The following is a 22689-nucleotide window of genomic DNA, read 5'->3' as shown; positions in this document are numbered from 1 at the left end:
CTTGTGAGAAACAATCAAATGTTTCTGTCGGTTGCCTGAATTGAAAACAGGTGTTTTCAGTGGAGCAGTGCTCCAGATGTCTGACGTTGTAGATCAAATGAGACCCACAGCACATGAAGAAGTTCAGACATCAGAGAGAGAAATGGGGACAGAGAAACAGAGCAGGAAAGAGGAAAAAACTGAGGGGGTGTGTGTATTCAAAACTTTGTCTATAAAGCTCCTTTAATCAATATTTTCTATATTTACAACTCTGAAACAAATGACTGCGTTTAATGTGAAAAGACTCATTTGTAATTACAAAGCCACAGAGACTTTGTTGTTCCCCTTAACTCTATGCTTTTTTAGTTTGCCTCTTTTATTTTGGGTTCTACTACGGACAAATTCCAACACTGTCATCAGCCTCGTGTCCAGCAGCCAGCAGCTGTTTCCAGCAAAAAGCCCACTTTATGGTACCTGTCTAGCACTAAATGACAGACAGACAAAGTTAGCAATCAGCTGGTGAAGCTGCAAAGTCAAATGTCTTGAAGCTTTTGTAAAAAGCCAGTTATTTTTCTGCTGGAAGGGGTGGAGGCCAGAGCTAAAATGAGAGTTCCTCAGTTGGCCAGAAATATGACTCTGTACTCTGGAAGATGGCACAGTGATTATTGTGAGACCCACTTACCCTATTTTTAAGCTACTTTAAAAAAAAAAAAAAAAAAAAAAATCCACTATCTAATTGCAACCAGCAGCAGTTCAGTAATTACCTACAGTTCAGTCCATAGACCACAGTCAGCACACATTGTTTGCATACTGGAGACCAGCAGACCTGGAAGCATACACTGATCACTACTCGAATCAACAATGCAAAATGGATACCGCTCTTACAAAAATTGGTTATGTTACGCCCAGCGCTCAGACTCAACACAAACAAGTCTTTTTTAGATCTGTGTTTGGTCTCCGCCACATCTGCCTCTTTAGCTGCCAAATGCTCCACTATGTTCACCAGCTAGTAGCTAAAAAAATGCTATGAGAGTTAACCAGAAAAGTACAGCTGTGGGCTGCAAAACCAAAACAATGAACCGACAGTGTCAATTAAGCTCCACAGAGCTGAGAGCAGCTGCAGAGTTGAGTTATACTTCCCTGTGGGTTCATTAGCGACACCCCTGTCATGCAATCCATTAAAATATTGATTATAGCAACTTTTGAAAGAAGAACATATTTATTCTGAATTTTATTATGCGCAGTAACATATGTGTTCATCTTTCAGAAATACACATAAAACTAAGATCAGATGCCACAGTCAACACAATTTAATCAACCAACCAAAGAATTTCACATTGCAGAGATTCAATTCAGAAGTGTTGTGTTGAGCAAACACAAAAAGGTGCCATGCAGTTTGATGGGCTACAGACTTGCAAAACAGAGAGACATCATTCATCACCACAGTGCATCTGTTGTGAGTTTATTTGCTTTCTGAGGGTTTTGTGTTTGGAGTTCACTCAGTCATGCAAAGAAGTTCCTCTAACACAACTGAAATCTACGGTGATTCCAAAAGCACAACTGTTTCAACAACTGATTTATCTCTTTATGTTTAAAAAGTTTCTAAGTCAATACTTTGTGTGTCTGCCCCATTAGTTCATATTTCTTGAAAAAAAAATGCAGCATGGTGTCATGTTAAGAGACACATCAGTCGCAGTGATTTGTGGCCGAGGGGAACACCTTCCTTAACCCAAACCTGGCCCCAGTCTGCTTCGATGTTGACTTAAAAAGGACAAAGCCGGAGACAGGCCTGCTTTAATCAGAAGCGGATGTTACTGTAAGAGCCAAGGCCTCTTGTCTACAGGGAAATGTTTAGACCATGTGGTCAGGTTTGATGCTGCAAACCTCCACGCTGTGTGTTACTCAGTGATACTCCATAGCAGATTTATGGGGTGTGAAGAAAATTTACAATAAGGTTTTTTTTAATCATTATTATTTTTTATCCAGATTGTTGGTTTCTTCAGAGAATAAATCACATCAAATAGTCTAATAACGGAAATTAAAGTTTGAAATGTCTTCATTCTGGAAGTTTTTCCATACAACATTGAATTATTCCCCTTTAACTGTTCTGAACAAAGTTGTGTTAAGCTCTGGGGCCAATTTTTGTGTGTTTAGTGTGGCCAACAATCACTCACTTTACCAGATATTTTTTATCGGCCTGGCCATATTTTAATCAAAGTTTTCATCTTTCTGTTTTACGCTGTTGTGCCAAAAATGTCAAACCATAGGCATGAACTCACTGACTGACTTAAAGTGGATTAAATCCTGTAGACAGGAAACCAAATGGTGTGCTTTGTGCCTGAATCAGAAAGATATTGTGTTCAAAAGTATGAGGTTACATGATTCAACTAGTGAGATTCCACATGGCATATCATCCAAGAGGTTTTTAAATTTCTCTTTGGAGTTGAGAGAATCAGGTTTTAATGTGCACACTTACTTGTTGCCCACTTAACAGTGACATTTAACTTCCCAAACTTTTCAAACTTAGTCTAATCGCAGGAGCATGTAGGTGAGTGAGGCTTGCATGATGGCGTTCAACAATCATGAAAGCTATGATCATGAGTGGCTGCACAAAATAAGTAACTGCCATTTGTCAGCACACTGTGCTTTATTTACTTTTTAATTTCAGATCCAGATGACTGTATAATACTTAGGCACATTGTGTTTTTCCTAGTGTGGCTGTTCAGATTCCTTGTGGTCTGTTTGAACTCTGTTTTGGACTTTTGTTGAACTTGTTAGGGACTGTGTTGGACCTTTTGCATTCCTTTCCTGGACTCTTTGGTCTGTTCAGCCCTTGGTGAGTCTTTTGGATTTTTGCTGAAATCTTTACGGATCTTTCGAACTTTTGAGGACTCCTGTGTAGCTGTTCTTTTGTTCATAATTCTTGTTTTATTTTGAAGCCCTCTCCTGTTCTTAGTCTACTTCTTGTCTTTCTCTTGTTTCCCGCCCTTGTTGATTGTCTGCCCCGCCCTAATGTGAATCATCTGTGTCCAATTACCCTCTGTGTCTATAAGTCTCATTGATCCCCTGTCTCTTTGTCAGTTTGTCTGTTGTCAAGCCTGAGTCTGAGTCCTTGCCCATCTCTGGGTTCTTTCCTGTGTTTGTGTCTGTGTTGTATCTGCTGTTGTCCTCCCCGCGCCTGTCCCTGTGGTCAGGTGTGTTCCTGAGCTCCTGTTTGTACCCCAGATCCTGCCTGTGTTCATCTCCTGTGTTGATCCCTGTGTACTCTCTCAGGACTTTCCACTCTGTCTGGTTAGCCCCACTAAGGACATTAGTTCTTCTCCTCCCTGGATGATTTTTAGCTTGAGTTTTGTTCCCTGGCCATGGACTTTGTGCCAGTGTTTCTTGAGTTAAATGAAAGACATTCTCACTATATGTCCACGTCGCTGATGTGACTGAAATTATGGTTCTTTGACTCAAATTACCAAGGTGTAATTCAGATTTTAAGATCATCTCTACAGTGCTTCCTCTGTTACTGGCAAAAACAAGAAGTCCAATACGTGACTCGCTTAAATGTGTCTGGACGCTGGTGCTGCATCCATCCCTCTAACTGCTTGTCTCTCAGTCTTCATTTCATCACAAATTCTTTCTTGCGCATCCACTCATCTGTCGCAATCTCCTCCCCTCCTTCTGTGCCGGTGTTTCTCTCCTCATTAGAGAGGTTACTGATGCATGAGGGAATGAGCTGGCAGGTCAGTGGCCACAAACACAGAGTGGGATTCATATTGAACAGCCTGTGAAAGGTTTTTCGGTCTGACAAACAGAAATAAGTTGCCCACCAAACAGAAATAAGTTGCCCAAGATTTTCAATGTCATTGAACAGGAAGAAGAAATACCATAAAAAGAAAAAACTTTTTTTTTTCATAGTATAGTATGTGCAAAACTTGACTAAGCTGGCCAAGTGAAACCTATACTGGCATTGAAAATAATCATGCTGGACGTGCTGTATGTCCCTTTTCCAGACTTGGCAAGGGCTCTGCATAGTTCCCTCCAGTGTCTGGTAAATTCCCTGATCACCAGGAATGCAGCATTTAATTTTCTTGTTCTTTAGCTGACCTTAATCATTTCTACGTCAAGGGCAATCTGAAACTCCAGAGCCATGGGATCAGCCAGTCTGGGTGTGGAAATAAATACCTGTGTGTGTATGTGTGTGCGTGTGTGTGTACGTGTGCGCAGTATACACATGTATATGTAATAAGGAGTGAGGCCTGTCTTGCTGTCTTCATGAAGGGGCCATTTAAAGCGCTGATGGTGAATAATAGGTTGCCTGAAAGTGAGTGAGCGAGTCCCTCTGGTGTATATTTAAACGGCAGAGAGATGCTCTCTCACTCATATCAACTCCCCGGTGGTCTGTGAGGTTAATTGCTTTCTCCAGCAGGCGCTTACAGATTAACTATCTCACTGAATGCATCCATACAAATGACTCTGCATATACCACAATAAGTTGAGCGGAGTGGTGTGTGTGTGTGTGTGGATGTTCGGTGCTTTGCAATAGAACATATAGCATGAGCGTAGGTAGCAGGCAGGGTGCACAGAGAAGTCAGAGGAGCTAATGAGCACGAGTAAGTTTGACTCACAGAGTGAGATAAACAGTCACAGAAGACAGAAAGTTCTTGTTTTGTCATAGGGTTCAGAAAGATTCAGTTGAACCAGATAATTGAAACCACTTACTGTAAAACTGAAAGTAACAACATCTGAAATGTTGTTAATAATTCTTCATTTCACAGGAAATCTTTGTGCGTACAGCTGCAGAAAATATAAGTCACATTTGAATCAGGAAATAAATACAGCATTAACCATTGCTGTCAAAACTACGAAAACAATGCAGAGCAGTGAGAGTGAATCAATAACACTTAAGTTGTGTGTCATAAAACCAAAACAGGGAGCGAAACACACTGGAATGCGTTATAGAACTGAATTCAGTGATAATTTTCTGTGGACTTGTCACCACAGACGACACCTTTCACATTATGCATAGTCACTATTAAATTAAACATTTTGATCAGAGCAGCTTTAAACTTGGACACCTTATACGTCTTTTGGCCTCCAAACCAAGAAATCCATGCTTAGTGACGAACTCTTGGCTGCGCAGCTGAAAAAAAAAAAAAAAAAAAGTGCCTTTGCAACTTCTTCTTCTGTCAGCCAAGCATGTGGCCTCTCCCCTGAGGTGACCAGGCTTTCATGTGTTAGCTGAGTGAAACCAAACACTAACGGATGACCTACCAGCTTCTGGGTTGGCATTAGGGCAGAGGCAGAGTTCAGGCAGAGTATGGCTCAGAGGACTACGAGATGAATGCCACCAATTCCAAGAGACACCAACATCTGGCTTGTCTTACGCGCCTTACACACACACATGCACACACACGCACACACGCACACACACGCACACACGCACACACACGCACACACACGGCCTGTTTTCAGGAAGATTTCAGTCATTTATTGGAGCATGAGAATCCTTTTGGCCCTTCTGTCAAAATGCTTTGGTAAGCCTCTCTCCAGCCAGCCACCCTGATTTTACCATCTGTTGGTCCGCTCGTAAATCACTGCCAAGTCAGAGAGAAGAGTAACTTTGCCGTCTTAAACTTTATGACATGTTTGCTACATTTCTCCTATCTGCATCCCGCGTGTTTGGATAGAGCAGCTTTTCTGCTCTTTGTGTAATCACACGTAGGATTAGAGTGTTGGGGCTTTACAAGGCCGGTGATGTGCTCCACATGGTCGGGGTTTCTGCAGACACTGAGCAGATCGTCCAGGTGACGATCAGCTGATAAACTGCTCATGTGGGAACATCTCTGATCACTGAGGGGATGGAACCCTTGCAGGGTGAAATCTCTGAGAAATGGCAGACCTGGTCATCCAATCATTATTCTTATTATTCTTTGAGTTAATTTTTAATCTGCGAGGGCAGGGATAAAAATATTTAGACTCTGTGGAAGACTGAACAGCCCGTCAGAAAGATAACAGCACCGGAGTGCCTTGCAGAGGCAGCGTGTCAGGGTTGATTGAAATTAATTTGGAAGTCTCATGACACCAGAATCTAAAGAGTGATGTCGAGAGGTACACACAGGTAATTCCTTGACGATAATTAATGGAGGATGAGTTGACAAGTCATTTTGACTCTGTAGCTCTGAAGCAAGCGCAGGGAATTGTAAAAACCCATGTGGGCTGTAAAGGAGGATAGCTCACATAATGACTTCATGCATGCGTGTGTGTGCGCTGTGAAGAGGCAGAGCCAGGTTTTCTCTTACTGTGCACAATCTGCTGTGGACTGATCAGGTGCTGGAGATCAATCAGTGCCTGCGTTGGACCTTATCATGCACACGCAGTCAAACTGTTGTGTGGAAACAGTTAACTAACTATGATTACATGTCATATTTGTAATGCTAAAACCACCCATTTCCTCAGGGCGCCTTCAGTCAGAGCCAGCTGACTGTGTGCACCCCAGATGTTTTGTTTAAAACACTTATTTTGCTTTCTTATCTGGGCCTTTAAGTCACTTAAATCAACAAATAGAGTAACTCTTTGTCTGGTTGTGCATCAAGTCTTTGTCAGATAGATGTTATTCCCATGTGATAGTTTCCTCTTTATCTATTGAATGTATGAGCTGGAAAGATGAGGTAAACCATCTGGGAACTGTTCACATAGTCTTTTTTTCATCTTTTCTTTTTTCATTTGGACTTGAAAGGATGCTGAAATCAGAAACGATTAAGAGGAAAATGTAAAACTAACAGCTCATTGAGACAGTAATGGAAAATTATTTTTATTTGCCAAAAAGCCACATTTGGAGTACATGCCTATTTTCAAGCAGAGTGAAAATACACTCCCTGTCGCACCTTCATCACAAAATTGTGAGGTAGCAGTGCCACCTAGAGAGAAGTTACGAACTTACCAGCGATGCTGTTAAAAACATGTATATCACATTTTTCACCAGAGTGGCACAGAAGGCATCTTTTACAGTTGTGAAGCTTATACTTTTATTGCTTATTTATTTTTGAGACCATATCGAAGAAAGGTGATTCATCTGATATTACAGCAACGATATATTATTTTCTCTAAATCAGAATTTTTTTTTTTTACAGAACAAAACATAACTTCAAGCTTCACAAAGATTCTTAACCGCAGGGTTATGAAATAAGTTTGCACTTAATTATACACACCCTGCACTTGGATGCACTGCATTGTGTTTTAAATTTAAAACTGAAAAGGTACTAAAAACAATGATCCTCGGGGTCAGAGAAATATTACATAAATATGAACAGTGCAGTTCTGGCACCGCTGATATGTCCTTACCTTGTAGCGCGCTCTGAAAGTGCCACTTTTCATGTCCCACTTTTGCTGTTCAAGGACTTTCTCACCATGTTATGTAACAAGTTAAACTTTTTCCTGTTCTCATAACACAGCACTTTGTCCACTGAGAGACAGAAATGTATGAAGTGCAAAGCACAACAAAAGTGCCTCTGCAAAATGTTTCTGTACGTCTAAAAGCAAAAAGAAGGAAAAACAGATTCAATTAAACTTTGTTTTGACAATATTTATTTCTATTTTCCCAAGAGTAACAGATAGTTCAGGACAAATGAATGTTAGAGAGAAGCTAGCACAGCAGTCTGCAGAATATATGATTCAAAATTGCACCATATTTAGTGAAAATGAACTGCACTCTGAGTACTAGGGGTTTTAATTGTTCTCATAAACAAACAATATTTCCTGTAAGCAATAAACCAGGGTACATTTTTTTTCTTTATTTCTGTGTTAAAGGCCAACAACACCTGCGTTAGACAAGTTTTTGGACAATCAAACCCAAATCTTATTACTTCTCTTTCTCATACATCCCATAGAGTCAAGGGCCTTGACAAAACTAAGTGTTAAACAGTGACGTTATGGCACCATGACACGAGTCAACATACCGTCTCAGACATACAAACAGAACAACAGTGGGTAGCCAAGAAACGTTCGAGGAAAGCGCAAGGATACGTCGCCACTGCTACCAGAGGACGAAGCGGAAGAGAAAGATAGAAAAGGTTGTACAGGTGCAGAGCAGAGAAGAGCTTTCAGTAAGACATGCTGAGGGACTACACATATAGATATAAAACACTACGATCTGAGCAGCGACAGTCTTCAAGCAGAAGAGAAAGACAGAGGATAGAGATAGTCAGATCAAGCGCAGAGAGGTATACAATGCTAGGCGAGGTTAGCATGCTTGCGGCACGGAGAAACTTTACAGGAAGCCCAAGACACAGAGATCACATGTAAAGGCTAGAGCGACAGTGCACTAATCTATAGGCTAAGCTATACATCGGACACTAAAGCTAATTACAGGTGCTACACATACTGTATATATGTATATATATATATATATGTAAATAGATATAGAGGAGACTGTATATCAAACAAGCTGGATAGGCAAGGCATTGCATGCACGTGCAAAGGAAGCAAGTCTAGCAGCAGCAGCAAGAGATACAAAATGTCTGGCTTTCCAAGACTACCACAGTGAGATTCCTTTGTTGCTGTTATAAATCTGATGTTGTCTGTGTCACAGTGTGTACGCCAATTCTATTTGGGAAAATAAAAGCAGTAGGAGCAATAAACTTTTACAGCTCTAGGCTACTCTCAGTTGGGATGTAAGACGATTAAACAAGAAGCTTTATATTAACAAACTGCAAAAAAAAAAATATTTAATGCTTTCATCGTTAAACAGACCCTTGATTCATGACACATTCAGACCAAAAGAGCTTGAGATACATTTTTTGAGTAGAATTTTTTTAACATCAACTTATGAACAACCATTGGACATTGCACGTTATTAGGTCATGTGTATACTCTAAAGTGCACGACCTCCCCTTTGGAGGAAAACTAGACAATACTGGCAAATTTATACTAAGGCAACACAGTTACAAACACACTAAGGTACACATTGGCACATACCGTCAAGTATCACTTGTGCACAAAAAAACACGGGGCTTCAGAGTCAAAATGGCTTTGCATATTCATTTAAAACCCAAACACCTGAGTCTCACTGTTCATCTCTGAGTAAGACTCGGAAGTATTTCAAGGTGAAATCTATCAGTTTCTTTAAAGCCAGTCCCTGAAACACATTTTCTTTGAAATAGCTAGAAGAGTCACAAACCAAACCAAGTATGTGACGCACACACATACATACACACAGAAAAAAAAAGAGCCTTTTGGACTAACAGGATGAAAATACAAGTCATCTATATTGGAGATAGAGAAAATATGAATAACTTTACCTCACAAATAGTCTCTGGTTATATGTCTTATATACACGTATGTATACACAAAGATATGTACTTAGGACATCTTGAAATACTATTTACAATCTATGATCAAAAGTGATTGTACAGTGACCGACCATGTTGAGCAAATTGTGCTTTTCTAACTTGTTCTAATGAAAATGCTACAGAACCTCTGCTTGTTAAATCAGGGTTCACATTCCATCATCTAACCTGCCTACAATAAGCATGTTTTTAGGTTTTTCTCTCTTTTTTTTTTTTGCTAACTACGGTGCATTTGGTCTGGAAACTTGATTATCATTAACTATTGTACACTTGAATTCACTGTTTTGTTTTGTTTTTTTTTTTAAATATATTTTGCAGGGTATATAGATTGGACCCATAGTCAGATATTGCTTGTGAATGAGTAAAGAAGAAATCTCAGTTGCAATGCTATGGTGGGGGATGGTCCCCCCCCCCGATGATTTAGTGCAAGTGATGTCAGGTACACAGTAGCTGCAAATCTGGTTCCTATATCCAAACAAAAACAATTATTGCCCCTTCCCAATTTCTTAAGATCCTTGATCTTTTAGTAAGTGCTCATCCAAAAACACAACTGCCAAATAACCTCTCTAACTATGTACTGCAGATGAGAGGAAGTTATAATCCTTAAGATTTCAGTCCTGGTTGAATTGTGGTTACTGACCGTAACTTTAAATGTCCTTTAAGGTCAAAGATTTCCATTTCAGAATAGTCAGAATAGATCAGATGAAAAGATTGCATGCAGCATCTTTTGTCTTATTTTGTCTGTTGTGTGTGTGTCTGTGGTAGTAGTACAATGCAGTAAAAATGGAGGTTGATATGAAGAAAATCTTAAGGATCATAACTTCATGCTGATTATTCTCATTTTAGATCATTGTGACATGTAAAGCAACTCAGCACAGCTAAATACACAGCCTGGTTGGAAATGGTGCACATTTTGATATCTGCACATAGCTGGTGACAAACAATGGGTTAACAAGCCTGTCAGAGGCTGAGGTGATGCACGACAGACCAACATGCCTCCATAAATGCTCTGAATTGACTTCGCTGTTGTCTGCTTCTAATGGAAACATCTTCCTTAGCTTCTTTTCTTACAAATATTTCCAGATCCACACAACAGCCTGCTCCCGTTGGGATACTTTTTTAACATGTGCTGGTATACTATACGCTATACATCACCAGTCAAGAGAATTTGTCCAGAATCACTGCTTGAAGGACTATGTGCAGATGTAAAGGCAGTTGATTAAGCTGAGGTAAGGTGAAGTGCTTTTTTTTTTTTTTAGTTTTAAACCAGGAGTTTAAAATTCAAAGTTACAGTAGAACACAACCACGTTTGGCACTTAACAAGATACTCAGCAAATGAGAAATGATTCAAAAATAAACTCTTCTTCATCGACCTATTGCACAAGCATTTGATATCACAAAAAGTACATATAAAGTTACATCACTTACACTACTCTGGGATCTACTACACTATAGGAAAAGCAGACAGAAGCACTTTTACATAGCTTTGGACCAAGTCAGTCCACGGCAAAGCTACAATACATAATATATGGATATATCTGTAGTTTTTCTCAAATATACTCTTAAATATATGACTTTGGAGGAAAGAGAGAGAAAAGAAAAAGTTTACCAGTACATTCACGACAAACAATTCATCCGTCAAGGGGAAAAGTACAGGAGGACTTGATGAGATGAGTCTTATAGATCTTGGCCGAGTCGTTCAATCTCCTCAATAAGAAAGTCGATGTCCTCGAAGGTAGCAGCGGGATTTGAGATCACCATGCGGAAAAAGTTGACCTTGTCCCCTTGTGGTTGGTAGCTGACCATGGTTGTCCCGTACTCCATCATCCTGGCTTTAATCACCGGGGCCACCTGAAAGATCCAATGCATTCAGCATGAATGAATGTTGCCCCAGAGGAGAACAGGGGGAAAACAATCACACATTAAAGGTGTTTATTCTAAATCTGGAGAGAAATAATATCCTTCCTTTAGGTTGGTTCATTTGAGAAGATGATTCTAAATTAGATCGCTTATGATGGAATGAACCTGCAAATGAGGAAATGAGAAACAGTTTTTTTGTGTCGGAACCTTCAAAATTGTGACTTCAATTCTGGCTTTGATTATCTTTACTTGCTTGACTTTTTTATGAATGTGTGTTAGTTTTGTGGGTACAATTGAAGTTGATTTAGCGAGCACGCTATGACCACGTCATTCCACGTTCACTGTCTCCCTGCTTAAAAGTCAAATACCGGTTCACTCTGCTCATTCTTTTGAGCTTCTAGTTCTAGAAAAATATCCGTATTTCCTTTTTTATTTTCTTTTTCAGCAACAAAACACAACACATCGTCCCCTCAGATTACTCAGGTCTATGTAGTCAGACACCAGCCGGGTGCACACAGGTCTGACTGCTGCTGCTTCGGGGAGCAAAGCAGTGACAGTCATTTATTTGGTGCTCAGCAGAGTCCTGACAGTGGTGTGGACTCTGTGCTGTGGTGAGGTGTTTGAGTCTCACACTCCTTGTTTGGACCAACACCAACTTCTTCTGACATTTTAATGAGGAAAAATATTTCAAAATAAGTGTCTTTGAAAGATCCTTTCAGGGCTAGGGTGTGTTATTTTTGTGAATGTTGTAGGATCTTTAAAAAAGCCAGTTAGAAATTTGAAACCACCACACTTGGTGTAGTATTGTGACCCATAACCAACTTTGGTATATGCACATAAGATTCAGTAATTTAAGATGACACTTTGCTGCAGCTTTGGCTTAAGGGCTAAACTTAACTCTGACTCAAATAACCTCAAGGTTCAACATAATCTAGTAGTAATTTTAATAAATGTGGGGTAATAAGTTGTAAAAACTGGAGAAACTTTGAAAAAAATCCTCAAGGAATAGAAGCTGGGTTCAGTCTCAGTAGTTAGTCATGCACAAGAGCTTATATACAGTAGATGCTGCAGTGCTGTGGATAGCGCTCTACAGTTCTCATCACATAATCAGTCATTTTGTCTTAATCTCTTGCAGGTGTCCTGCTGCAGCTGGCAGCCCTGCGGTTTCTGTAAAATAATCAATCAGCAGATTTCCGTCAAATCAGTCTTTTTGACAGTTTTCCAGTTCTTCTTTGGAAATAGTCATTCAGGCAAGTGGGAAGTGAGGAAAGCTCCTTCAGTTCGGACTTTTTCCTCAAAGAGCTAATAAGGCAACATTGCATCACCCCCCCCTCAATCTCAATGTCAGAGCCTGTGGAAAAGAACAAGCTGGCCAAACAGCCATGCCGGTGAAGCATGACGACAGCGCTCTTTCAATCAAACTCTGAAAAACAAAAGGAAACCTCTCCATCTGATGAATTACGACAAAGATGGTAACGATTTATGGTTGATGGTTTTACAGAGAAAAACGGAGAGGGGAGAGCTCTCTGTATGGCTGGCACGTACACCATCTGTTTGTCCTAATTGTCAATTAGTAGGCCCCTGCTGCTGTGGGCCCCTCTGAATGGCCGTCACTTTAGCTAACTGAATAGCCTCACTCCCTCAAAGTCTGGCATATGATGTCCTTCCTCTGTGGCAGTCTGTCCTATTTTAAAATTGTCACATATTTCTAAACCATTTTTCATGTGCATTGCAAAGTATTTTTTTTATATCCTGAGTGTAAGGGAACATCTATGTTGTCCCTAATGAGGAGGACATGTAATGGTCAAGCTGGATAGTAATGAAAAGCTCGTAGGACACATGAAAGGTGTATTTGGCAGATACTGCAGTCAGTCTTCTTATCTCCTCTCACCCACCTTGTGCAAGTGTTTCTTTCGCTCCTCTTTGTCCTCCATGTAGCGGATCCCAGGAGGGAGGTACCAGAAGCAGACATTGGTGTGCTGAGGCTGTGGAAATGCACAGTCGACAAGAGATGACAGGAATACACTGCCGGAGTGACACAAACATCAAAAACGTGCACATGTAGGGCAAGGAAATGATTTAATGTTACAGACTTCAGATCATGATGGGATTATTGTGTTGTTTTTAAAGAATTCTGCTGTTGAAATGTAATCTGCCTTCGTGCAATGGATGCAGTGCATACATATACCTGCACACACAGCCAAGAAATTTAAAGAAATTTAAAGTCAACCTCTCCTGAAAGTAGCAGCAGCCCATTCATTTCACCAAGCCAGAGCAGGTTTTGATTGAAAATGACAATTCACATCTCAAAAAGGAAAATCCATGAGGTGTTCTTAGCATCAGACAGGTAGCCTGCCTCCTTCTCATATACTCTCTCTGTGTCTGAAAGCACCTCACAACTCCCTTTTTTTTTGGCATCTGAAGCCGAGCTGGAGACGCCTGCCTGCCAGTGGAAAGGCATTCATTACCAACAGCTGACTAGCAATGCACACCAGCCTCATTTATACAGCTGGACTGGTTTGGTGGTACTATATTCAACATCAGATGGATGTAAAGGCTTAATGGGAGGCACAGACAAGTGAACACCTGGACTGATGCCCAGAGGACGGGTTTTTTTTTTCCATCAGTCTCTGGGTTATGATGCTCTTGTAGCTCAGCAGGGAAACAATGGGCCTCAAAACATTAAAGAACGTTCACTATATAAATGGCTCTCCTTTTATAAAAGAGTTTTTAGCTTAATAACCCACCTCGTACCCACATATGTTTTTGTTGTTGTAGTTCTGCTTGGTAGCGGATATTTCAGACACTGTGCTATTCATATGCAGATGAGCAATTACAGACCGTTATGCTATTCATTAAACATAATAGCAGCACATTATACTGGCAGCTAGAGGTAAAAATGGCATTCATCCAACACAAAGCAAGAGCACACTGCATGTCAATCAAGTCACCTATAATGATACTGAATACATTGAGGTAAAAGGAGCAACATGGACCAATGTTAGCCACGTTTCCCTGATTGTATGGCCGTGGTTGAATTAATCTCGTGGAGAGACAGAAAGTTAAATATGAACATACCTTCCCATCAAAGACCATCTCGTATCCTTCTCGGTCTTTGATCTTGTTGTAGAGGTACTCCGACAGCTCCAGACACTTGTCAATCTGAGCCTCAAACCCAATGGTGCCCTGTCAAAGAAATGATTCGCACCTGTTCAATCTGTTCGCTTGAATCACGGATTTTACCTAATAAATAAATAAATTGCTTATATTAAAAAGCTGAAGGCATTCGAGCAACTTGTGCCCTTGGAGTTATGAGGTTCTATCTGCTTTCTGAGTTTTGACATGTAATATAAAATAAATAAAAAAATAAACCTAATATACAGATGTTAAAAATCAGATTTTCTCCATGTCCAAACAAGGTTAAAAAATTAGCAAAGCAAGCAACAAGCAATGACAACAAAGTCTCACATTCACTTGTCCTTACCTTGGCCCTCCACATGAGCCACAGCTTGAAGATGTCCACATGGCGTCCACACTGCAGAGCTTTGTCTCCGGTGTCATAGGAAAGGTCGTAGTGTTTGTCCTGCTGGAACAGGTAGCAGGCGTGCATCTGGTTGCAGTTCTGCATCAAACCCTGGCGAAGGATGAGATTCAGAATGCTTACAGCTGAAATAACAAACCGTAAATTACCTCAATAAAACGAAAAGCACACTGCACTGTATGTGATTATGAATGTTGTTTAATGGGATGCGGCCTACCTCCTCTCTGACCAGCAGGGCAGAACACTGCAGAGGGACTGACATCATTTTGTGTGGGTTCCATGTAACTGAGTTGGCTCTGCAGTTAACAAAAAAACACCCACCATTAATCATCATCTCAAACCCTCATTAGCTTCTTACGCTTGCCAGTTTGTGTCTGTCCAGAAAAAAGAAAAAGAGCCACTTGCCTCTCAACTCCATCCAGTTTCCACCTGTGTCTCCTGGACATGAGAAGACTTCCTCCCCAAGCACCCTAACAGGACAGACAGACAGAAACATGGTCTTGGGCAGGGGTCAGTTTGCACATTTGGCAACCTTTTATTAAAGTCTTGTCTTGCTTAGTCCCTTAGTCAGAACTAAAACATAAAACACAGTGGAATAAGTAAAAAGTCCAAAGATCGGCTAATGTCAGCATCTTCATTTGAAACACTGGTGCCACTGTCATCTGTCAAAATACAGATGTGTTTTTTTTCTCCATCTCAGCTAGTTGAGGAATGATAGACAAGGCCGTCTATGTCTCTTAATAGATGTGTCCCCCCCCTGTCAGGACTAAATCACCTTCATTAACAGATAGAGCTCCTTCAGCGAGAGAGGCCATGATGGCAAAGTCAGGGGAGGAGATGATTTACAGCCTCTGTTCCAGTTTTTCTAATCTCCAGTGTTAGATAGGAAATGGCTAGCTCCTATCTGGGTCAACCGAAAGCAGTTAGAGACGAGACAGACATAATAGATTTGTCAGACTCACTGGTGAGCTCTGCATTTCTGTGTTTTCCTTCACTAAAATCCCTCCTGTGGTGATATACTGTGCATCACATGTGCATGAGATAATAATATTTTAAAGCAGGCAACGGGACATGTTTATGCAGACGTTTTTCAGTGTCTAAATTTAAAGTTGTGTTACTCACGTCCACATGCATCCAGATGTTGTACTTTTTGCAGATGTCAGAAATGGGGATGAGAGGGTCAAAGGCTCCGTACACTGTTGTTCCAGCAGTTGCACTCACAAAGAAAGGCACAAAGCCCTGCACAGGCACACACAGGAAGAGACCGCACATAAAGCATCTACTGATGCAGTTATTACAATGCAAATATGTTTCCCAATTCCCTCATCATCACCGTGGTTTCACTCCACTGAATACCATAAAATCAGTGCTGTATGAAGTAATATCTGTCTGTGTTATAAATGTGTATCACATCACCTTCTGTTTCGCCTCCAGTATCCTCCTCTCAAGGTCAGCTGGGATCAGTTTCCCACTGCATAAACGAAAATCAGTCTTTAGCCTCTGCTTCTTGAGTTGTTTGTGAATTCAGCAGTGTTAAAGAAGATGCTTTATTACTACTCCATTACAAGTAATCATTCACTTCAGTTAATGTACTTTCCACCACTGGAATTCATATGTTGACGTCTATTATTTTAGCTTTCATTTAAACAGCTCAGTTTACCTTTCATCTGCTTTGATGCAGATCACACTTTCAGTCCCAATGCCAAGAGCTGCTGCACCTTTTTTGATTGAAAAATGGCTCTGAAAGATAACAAGAAAAAAAGAAAAAGAAAGACAGATTACGTTTAAACATCTGTACCACGCCGGATCACAAGAGGGGGGAAGAAAATCTAGAAAAATGTAATAGTATGAATAATAATAACGAATGGTTTGTGTGTTATTTGATGGCTTTGGTCGCTGCATCTTTCAAATGCCCTTTAAAGATGAAGGAGGTGACATATAATGTGACAGACACACCAGTCACCTTGTGTCCTTCTGCGTCTGACACACATAATGTCAGGTTTATATCAGCACCAGTGCAGTGAAAGTCACTTTAAAAAAAAAACATATCAAGCACAGCCACAGCAGGTGTACATGCCATGTCCTGCTATCCTTGAACTGGAGAAGAAGATTTTTGACATTTGATTTCATGAAACTGTTCAAATACAATTCAGTGTTCACTATTTGATCCATTAAGACACACATTGGCAATGGCATGGAAATATTCATCAGCTGAACTGAAGCACAGATGCTTACATGTTCGGACGTGAAGGCCACCAGTCTGGGAACAGATGACATTCCTTTCTCCTTCACTTCAGGGAACATCTTGAAGCGGGCCAACAGCATGGCATACATATTAGAAATAGCACCACCTAGAGGACAGACAGGGCTCAGTGACTAATGGCCAGTCAGTCAATGTCAGCCCACATCACAGCCTCAACTAAAACTCTCATGGGAGTGATGCAGGGTTTTCAGCTGACACAAAGCGAAGCGGAGTTTGAACATGCACGGAAACAACAACAACAACAACAAAAACTTTGGTTTACAGCATATCATGAGATGACACAGCATCCAAAATCACCGCTCACTTTCCACAATGTCACAGCTAATCACAGCCTGTCATTAAATTCTCCAATGACTGGTCGTCATCATGTGACAACCAGAAATGCATGAGAGAAATTAAAGACTGGGGGTTGGCTGGGTGGGGGCTTAAGTTGGAAAAAAGAAAATTATTTTATGTTAATTGGCTTTGAAATGACTTCCATTTATTTCATCAAAATGCAAATTGACACATTTTACAGCACACATGCTCTCTCTCACACGGGCAGGTCCATTTTCAGTCAAACAGAGGGGTGGTGGGATTGGCGACGCCTTTTCATACAAACACATACCAGGAGAGAAAATGCCATCTCCTCGCCCGTCCGGCCAGCCAATGATTTCCCTCATTTTCTTCAGAGTGACGTACTCCAGCAGCACAAAGACAGGAGCCACCTCATAGGTGAACCTGCGTTACACAAGGGACATCACATGGTGCTGGTTACACAAAATGCGCCATGACTCATCACCGAAAAATAGCCAGTAAAGTGACATTTTTTTTCTCCACCCCTGCAGTTTGGGTGTTTCAGGACATATTTAGAGTTGAAATTGGTGGCTCCTGCAGAGGTAGATAAAAAAAGGATTCTGGAAGGATTGAAAAATATTTTCTGTACCAAAAATGTGAAATAATTGGTGATTTCTGAAGGGGCAACAAGATTTTGAATAGCACTGATGCTTCTGAGCAAAATGTACCAGCATGCACACAAAAACCTAATACAAGTGAATAAGTGTTTTCTGAAGATTTAAATGTCTTCTTCCACATCCTCGGCTACATTTCATGGATTCAAATATTCTCTCTGTTATAGAGAAGTGTCACATTTTCATCATCTCTGCTGCATTAAAAAGTAAATTTCCAGTATGTGCTTCCAGATATATTTTTCTATTAGTACATGGTGTATCAGCAGCAGTAATTTAAAAAAACCCAAGTGTCAACATGAGGTTTATATTTCAGTGTCTCACAGTTGCCAAGGCTGGCGCTTGCTGAGTTTATCACCCCAAAAACACACACCGAAATTAGCTGCAGATTAGTCTGAATTTAATTTCAGAGCTAATTTTCTCCCCTTGAATCCCCATGGGGATCGGAGGTGAGGGGGAGGGATAAAAGGCAGAGGTGGGAGGGGTGCGGTGGGGGAGTAAAAGGGGCGGAGGGGGGTCTGCCTTTCATTTCACCCTTTTCATTTGCTATGATTGAGTGGAAAAAAAAAGCCGCTATCAGCCGGTGCAGACACAGACCAGAATGTGCACGGATGGACCGGAAATGGAATTCATTGTCATTATCATTTAAAATCATGATGAAGCAGGCAGCATACTTACATATTGGTGTTGGCTGTGGATGTTAGCCAATCGGCTGCCAGTCCAACCATGTCTAATCCTGTAGAGAGCTGATTGAAGTACCTGGGGTGGGCTGAATGGAAAGGAGCAAAAAGGGAAAAGTAGAGGGGAAGGGTGTGAGGTGTGGGTGTTTTATCTGGTGTCAGGAAAAACTGAAATATGCTTTTTGTGTGTTTCTGCTGAGTTTGTGCAAAAGGCACAGAAACTGTCATCTTCAAAACACTTTAATTGAAGGTTAGAAATGCAGCTGCAGTGACGTTTTAAATCATCTTCAAAAAAAAAGTAATTTAGTGGAGGGTAAACATTCCCAAATTCAGTTTTCCTTTGTTTTATAATACAGGCAGAGGAGCTTCTGAAGTAGATTAAATATGGAGGCTTTATGTTTTTCTAAAATAGGTGCTGTCAGAGGATTCATGATGGTTGCCTATGTCAGACACCGTTAAATTTCTCATTTATTTTACATTATAAACATACAACATTTTACTTTAAGCCTCCCATATTTAACATTTAGCAACTGTATATAAACCTTTAACAAATAGGCTGTCACACACCATAATGCAGATACAACTGGTAATATATTTCATTATATATAGTATATTTTACTTCCCCTGTGTTGGTGTATAAACCTTATGAATAAAAAATGTAGTAAAACACAGATAAAAATATGGAATATGTCTTCATAGGAAAAGTTACAAATACTAAATAAATACTGTACACTAATAAACAGTCAAATGTCCTTACATCTGCGTACAGCTACACTATAGTGTGTTACAGACATTTACTAAATGTTAATAAACTACTAATAAATGCTAAATTATGAAGGTTAAGGGAAAATGTTTCCAAAAAGATCAGCAGTCTTGTTTGGGTTTTTGTTGGGTGGTAATATCTGTTCTGAGCTGCTGCTGTAAATTTCCTCCTGCCTGTGTCAGTCAGGAGAGAGTAATGGACCCATGAAGCCTGGTTATTAGCCTATTATCTCCTACTTGGTGAACCAGATTTACTGCGTCACCGCATTTACTGGTCTGATGGTCAGGAGGAGGAAAATAAAAATCCCCCCCACCCCCCTTATTTATTTATTTATTTTAAAGCAGACCATTTTCTGTTAGTGTCTTTGTTTTATTCTGTCTTCAACATGTGTAATTCTGGATGATTTATCCCTCTATAAAATGCCAAAAGTATTCACCTAAAAATCTTTTATGACTTCACTCATAACTCATGGTGACTTTTGGATTTGCCAGTTTGACGTAATCTAATGGGATTGGGTATAAACGGCAGGTTAATTTCAGAACGTTTCACGTGTCATGTTTACGCATTTAAGGCCGTTTTGGTTTGGGTTAAGGTGAGGATGGCGTGAGATGACGCGCCAAAAGAAAAAAAAACGCGTAGAAATGTAGGGCACAGTTATTTGTTATGCTGTTAGAGGATTTTCTGTGGCATAATTATTACTGAGATATATTTCACACAGCAGGCCGGATTTAAGGCCTAAAGGATGCAGATTTGGAAAAAAAAGGGGGGGGGAACACATTTTCTGACATGCCACACTGAAATTTATTTTCGTGTATTTTGCAAGTTATAAAAAAAATACCTATAACTTCCATCCGAAATTCAAACCCAGGCCTACCTGTCTTGATGGCGTATTTCAGAGTAGCGCGACAGCTGATCAAGATATCATCCAGAGTCGCCGGCTCGCCCTGCAGCTCCCAGTTGTTCATCTGAAGCAGCTCGTTCGGGTAGTGGAAATCAATCACTTTCGTTTCCCGGTCGAAAGACTCCACGATGTAGGCCAGTAAAATATCCACAACTTCCTGCAGGAAGGTCATTGTTTTGGTGTCTCCGTCCATGGCAGGTAAAAGGTCTGCGAAACAAAAACGGAATCATTTTGTGATTTGTTTCTGGACTGATTGTGTCTGTGGGAATGAACACAAAGATGTTTTCATGCACCGCTGAATTGCACATTTGTAGGCCTTTAAAATGGGACCACAAGTCGAATTTTGTGAGAAATTATACTAAAGGCCCACAGATCTATGAATAACCAGAACATTTTTTATTTTTTTTTAGTTTTTTTCAACAGCTTAGGCATTTTCCCCTAAGAAGCTCAACAGATCACATTTGGCTGAAGGTGACCTCTGCAAAAAATATTCAAACAGAACATCACTGAATGGTGTAGACATTAAATCTAGAAAATTCTTTATTTCTTCCAAACAGCCGTGTGCTCTGTGAGGTACCTATTTCATTTTCCGTATATAAATTGTATTTTATTGCTCATAGGAATGAAAGACATTTAATACTATTGCATTCAATATTATTTAAAGAAAAAAGATTTGCACAATACACGAACTGACAGCTTTATTTAAGAAGAGTAATATACTGCAAACAATAACTTCTTTGAGGTAATTTTTTTAAAACCCTGAACAAATGAAGCTATTTCATGCAAGGCCATGCTTTGACTTATGGAGACAGAGACAGGAGTCCGACAGTGTTTTAAATCCAGTTTTACTACGGGGTTTTGTACCTGTTGAATAGAGGTCGGAGAAGACCACAGCAGCTTTGGTGCAGTTGCAGGATTTGTTGCAGCCGCAGTTGCCAGCAGCCGTCTGGGGCGGCTGCTTGGCGGCCGTCTCGGCGGGTTTCTCCACTTCCCCGACATTGAGCAGCGCTTTCGAAACCACAAAACAGCACTGACTTATTTTTTTTGATTACTCTGATGACAAGGCCGGGTAGTAAATATAATGATGGAAATAACAGGTACGTCGCCCAAATAGCGTCCCCCACCCCCTCCACCCACCCAGCCCGCCACCTCACTCCCTCCACTGTGAACCAACATACCACATAATTTCGATCCAATTCCTCCGGATAATTTCTGGGCCGCCGCTTGGCACCAAGCTCTGGCTGGAAGAGAGAGGGGATAAATCAAATACGGCTGTATAGTCCAACTTTAAGATAGAAGCCGGAACAAAAGCGCCATGCAACTTGGAATAAAACAGCCCTGTGAGGTGGGTATAAAAACCGACTATAAATACAGCAGGCCTGTTTGGTTGTGATTCGGTGGCAGTGACACCAAATTCACGGCACTGGCTTGAGACAGTGCACTGGAATTAGTGCGGCGCCCGGTCCATCAGGGGTGGTTTGAAGACAAAAAGCCACTCACGCGTACTGGGGCTCTGACTCCCGGTATTGGCCCCCGCATTATCTCCGCCAAGAGACCAAAAACCGTGTGATGCCATTGTTGCCGGTAGTTAGGAGCTGCAGGAGACACGGAGACCGACAGAGCCCATCCACACGCGTCGACCGGGAGCTGTTCAAAGCTGATGTGGTGCTGAATCTGACCAGACCTCTCCGACTGCTGAAAATCCAGCCGTGCATCCGACAGACGCTTTATGCTGATGGAAAGCCCCTAAACAATCAAACGACTCGTGTACGTGAAAAATAAATAAATAAACAAAAACAAAGATGACCACAGAAAAGCGTCCTCGGTTTTCTTTCTTTTGTTTTTCTTTTTTGCAGGCGTCCACAGGTGCAAGAAGCATGAAGCTGCGTCTTCCGACAGAAATCCGCTTGACTCCACCGGCGCACTCTGTTCCACGCAAAGCGCAGCCACTCTCCGCACTTCATAGGAAAAAAAAAAGAAAAAGAAAAAAGGTATAGACTGCAAGATAGTCTGAGCAAGTTCAGGGTGCAAAAATCTACAGTGAAGGCGCGCTACATTTCAAATTAAAATAAGAGAAACGCAAAACCAGCAGGTGATGAAAGGTGGTTTTAAAAAAGCAGCTATAAGCTACAGCCGCTGGTAAATATGCAGCACGTAGGCTAAGCCATGCCTAATTGCATCTAACCTAAATTTCACGTCACTAAAGAAATCCCATCGTGATTCACTTCAGGTCATGACGAAGTGCGTTGCGTCGTACGTCGTGACTCCATATACATCCCCAGCATTTTGTCCCCCTGCGTGCCGAACTCACCCTCCATACAGACAGTGAATGCCAACTATTCATCTACCCGGCAATCGCAGACCTATTTCTTGGAGACCGGCTACTCTAATTACCCGCCCCCGGTGGAGAAAGCAGCGGG

General features: G+C 40.9%; 1 protein-coding gene across 1 annotated transcript; it reads right to left on the bottom strand.

Moving 5' to 3' along the window:
• Positions 1-10991: 10991 nt before the first annotated feature.
• On the bottom strand, positions 10992-21845 carry gad2 (glutamate decarboxylase 2). The gene is made up of 16 exons (XM_041065966.1): positions 21770-21845; positions 21448-21510; positions 21134-21277; positions 20243-20476; positions 18604-18694; positions 17586-17698; positions 16951-17066; positions 16376-16455; positions 16132-16186; positions 15838-15954; positions 15121-15185; positions 14933-15011; positions 14659-14808; positions 14253-14360; positions 13070-13159; positions 10992-11165 (listed from the first exon to the last, which is right to left on the bottom strand). The coding sequence occupies exons 1-16, from the start codon at positions 21843-21845 to the stop codon at positions 10992-10994; spliced, it is 1755 nt and encodes a 584-aa protein (XP_040921900.1).
• Between the last annotated feature and the right edge of the window lie 844 nt (positions 21846-22689).

Source organism: Toxotes jaculatrix, chromosome 20 (genome assembly GCF_017976425.1).
Source record: "Toxotes jaculatrix isolate fToxJac2 chromosome 20, fToxJac2.pri, whole genome shotgun sequence".
Lineage (NCBI taxonomy): Eukaryota > Metazoa > Chordata > Actinopteri > Toxotidae > Toxotes > Toxotes jaculatrix.
The sequence above is the reverse complement of the archived record's forward strand: the minus strand, read 5'-3'. Positions and strand labels throughout refer to the sequence as shown.

Coding starts and splice junctions, on each gene's coding strand:
- gad2 (XM_041065966.1), bottom strand. CDS start 21,845: ATGGCATCACACGGTTTTTGGTCTCTTGGCGGAGATAATGCGGGGGCC. Junction 16,456..16,950: donor TGGCCTTCACGTCCGAACAT/GTAAGCATCTGT, acceptor GTTATCTTTCAG/AGCCATTTTTCAATCAAAAA. Junction 11,166..13,069: donor GAAAGAAACACTTGCACAAG/GTGGGTGAGAGG, acceptor TGGATCTTTCAG/GTGGCCCCGGTGATTAAAGC.